The following is a 3,734-nucleotide window of genomic DNA, read 5'->3' on the forward strand; positions in this document are numbered from 1 at the left end:
TCTAAATACACAAAAGGATGATATTAAAGAAGTAGATGCTCCAGAAGAAAGCTGAAAGGATGCTAAGTATGAAAACTTTACCTTGTCCTGTCAAGAATAATGTATTCCGATCAATCTAATACTTTAGTTAATAGGTACCAGGACTCAGGGCAAGAGAATTTTTTTTTATGTGAAATTTTTTTTAATAAATTAATTTTTATTGGTGTTCAATTTACCAACATACAGAATAACACCCAGTGCTCATCCTGACAAGTGTCCCCCTCAGAGGGCAAGAGAATTTTGCAAATGCATTATAATATATGAAGTTCTTTGATTCAGAAGACATAGCACACCGTCACAAAGAATCAAGGCCAACATCATGATCATAGATGCCTCACCCTGAAAAATGAGCACAGCCTTTAAAGCAAGGTTTCATCTGACTGTCACCTTCCAGCTCTGGGATGTTGGACATACTATTTATCTTCTCTAAGCCTCAGATTGCTTATCAATAAAATGGGAGCAATCATTCACCTGTTAAGACTCTAAGCTGTTTCCAGTTCTTGGCTACCAGGAATAAAGCTTCTGTGAACATCTGTGTCCATTTATGTTTCTTTTTTTTTTTCTCATCAAACTTTTGTTTTAATGGGTCTCAAAATTCTGCGACAGATTTTTGGTCAAGTTGTTTCCACTAAAAAGTACTGATTTTAAAAACTAATAACTTAAAACTGCCACACACGCACACACACAAAAAAAAAACCCCAAATGGTCCACAAAACATTCTCCTTTCCTTCTGAAGATTTTACGATGCATTGTTATCATTAACCAGTCTTTTACTATTAAACTTAAATGGCCAATTGACACAAACAGTTCTGAGACCATTCTTCCACCACTGATTAAGACTGGGGTGGCAGGTATTGGGGATAATATTCATTTAGCCTTCTGAGCTTTCTGGGCAGACTTGGTGACTTTGCCAGCTCTTTGCAGCTTCTTGTCCACTGCTTTGATGACACCCATGGCAACCGTCTGTCTCATGTCATGAACAGCAAAACGGCCCAGAGGAGGATAACGGCCCAAAATGGTCAGAGAAGCTCTCAACACACAGAGGTTTGCCAGGAACCATATCAAAAATGGCAGCATCCACAGATTTCAAGAACTTGGGACCATCTTCCAGCTTTTTTCCAGAAGGACAATCTATCTTTTCCTTCAGCTCAGCAAACTTGCAAGCAATGTGAGCTGTGTGACAATCCAGCACAGGTGCATATCCAGCACTGATTTGGCCTGGATGGTTCAGGCTAATCACCTGAGCCATGAAGCCAGCTGCTTCCATTGGTGGGTGGGTCATTTTTGCTGTCACCAGCCACATTGCCACAACGAACATCGTTGACAGATACATTCTTGACACTGAAGCCCACATTGTCTCCAGAAAGAGCCTCACTCAAAGCTTCATGGTGCGTTTCAAGGAACTTTACTTCAGTTGTAATATTGACTGCAGCAAAGGTGACCACCATGCCAGCCTTAAGAACACCAGTCTCCACTCTACCCACTGGGACAGTACCAATACCACCAATTTTGTAGAGGTCCTGGAGGGGCAGATACAAGGGCTTATCAGTTGGATGAGTTGGTGGCAGAATGCAAGCCAGAGCTTCAAGCAGTGTGGTTCCACTGGCATTCCCATCTTTACGGGCGACTTTCCATCCCTTGAACCAAGGCATGTTAGCACTTGGCTCCAGCATGTTGTCACCATTCCAACCAGAAATTGGCACAAATGCTACTGTGTCGGTGTTATAGCCAATTTTCTTAATGTAGGTGCTGACTTCCTTAACGATTTCCTCATATCTCTTCTGGCTGTAGGGTGGTTCAGTGGAATCCATTTTGTTAACACCAGCAATTAGTTGTTTTACACCCAGTGTGTAAGCCAGAAGGGCATGCTCACGGGTCTGCCCATTCTTGGAGATACCTGCTTCAAATTCACCAACACCAGCAGCAACTATCAGGACAGCACAGTCAGCCTGAAATGTGCCTGTAATCATGTTTTTGATAAAGTCTCTGTGTCCTGCGGCATCAATGATGATCACATAATACTTGCTGGTCTCGAATTTCCACAGGGAGCTATCAATGGTAATACCACGTTCACGTTCAGCTTTCAGTTTATCCAAGACCCAGGCATACTTGAAGGAGGCTTTTCCCATCTCAGCAGCCTCCTTCTCAAATTTTTCGATAATTCTTTTGTCGATCCCACCACATTTGTAGATCAGATGGCCAGTAGTGGTAGACTTGCCTGTATCTACGTGTCCAATGACGACGATGTTGATGTGAGTCTTTTCCTTTCCCATTTTGGTTTAGGTTTAGTGGTGGTTTTCATGACACCTGTGTTCTGGAGGCAAACCCATTGCAAACCCATTTATGTTTCATGTGAACATAAATTTCTACTTCTTGGGGATAATTGTCCCAGAGTACAATTGCTGGATTGCATGGTAACTTCATGTTTAGTTTTCCAGCACATCTTCAAGAGTGGCAATCCGTTTCACATTTCATTTTATATTCAGGAACATAGGAGTGATCCAGTTTCTCTGCATCCTCTTCAGCCTTTGGTATGACCACTGGTTTTTATTTTAGCCATTCTGATTGGCTTTAATTGTGGCTTTAATTTGTCTTTCCCTCCTAATGAAGCTGAATCCATGCCATGTAATATTAGTCAGCAATAAAAAGGAATGAAATATTGGTGAATAGTTCATCATGAAGTAATGATGGATGAATCTTGAGAGAATTATGCTGATTGAAAAAAAAAGTCTCCAGTGTTTACCTAATATATGACTATATTTGTATAATTTTGATGATTAACTTTGTATGTCAACTTGACTGGGCCATGGGGTGCTCTGACATTTGTTCAAGTATTATTCTGGATGTTTCTGTGAGAGTGTTTCTGGATGAGATTGACATTAGAATTGGTAGCCTGAGTAAGGCAGAGTATTATGTTCCCCAGTGTGAGTGGCTTATCCAGCTGAGGGCCTGGATGGGACTAAAAGGCCAACATGCCTGTGAGTGAGAGGGAACTCCTGCCCTGCTGCCTTGAGCTTAGAAATGGGTTCTTTCCTGCCTTTGGATGCAAACTAAAACATCAGCCCGTTCTGGATCTTCAGCTTGACAAACATTCAAATTACAGTGACACTATAGACTCTACTGGGTCTCCTGCTTGCTGACATGTGAACCAATTCCTTATAATAAATCTCTTTGTGTGTGTATGTGTGTGTGTGTGTGTGTGTGTGTGTGATGAGGTATGTGTATATGCATACATATTATATACCCTACTGGTTCTATGTCTCTGGAGAACCCCACCTAATACAATAATATTCTTGAAGTGACCAAATTGCGGAAATAGAGAACAAATTCATGGTTGCCAAAGGAGTTAAGATGGAGGAAGGAAGGATGTAGATGTGATTTAAAAGGGCAGCAGAGGGAACCCTGGGTGGCGCAGCAGTTTAGCGCCTGCCTTTGGTCCAGGGCGCGATCCTGGAGACCCGGGATCGAATCCCACGTCGGGCTCCCGGTGCATGGAGCCTGCTTCTCCCTCTGCCTGTGTCTCTGCCTTGCCTCTCTCTATCTCTGTGTGTGACTATCATAAATAAATACAAATTAAAAAAAATTAAAAAAAATAAAATAAAAGGGCAGCAGAAGGGATCCTTGGGGTGATGGATCTGCAATCTGCATCTTGACTGTGAAGGTGAATGCATAAATCTAGGCCTATGATGAGACTA

General features: G+C 42.0%; 1 protein-coding gene across 1 annotated transcript; it reads right to left on the bottom strand.

The window, feature by feature from the left end:
- Positions 1-752: 752 nt before the first annotated feature.
- On the bottom strand, positions 753-2,312 carry LOC129509778 (elongation factor 1-alpha 1-like). The gene is given in 3 exon segments (XM_055325618.1): positions 753-1,047; positions 1,049-1,312; positions 1,314-2,312. Coding segments are annotated over 3 exon segments (1,404 nt in total). The 3' UTR covers positions 753-906.
- Positions 2,313-3,734: the final 1,422 nt, after the last annotated feature.

This window comes from Nyctereutes procyonoides, unplaced genomic scaffold (assembly GCF_905146905.1).
Source record: "Nyctereutes procyonoides isolate TBG_1078 unplaced genomic scaffold, NYPRO_anot_genome, whole genome shotgun sequence".
Taxonomy (NCBI): Eukaryota; Metazoa; Chordata; class Mammalia; order Carnivora; family Canidae; genus Nyctereutes; species Nyctereutes procyonoides.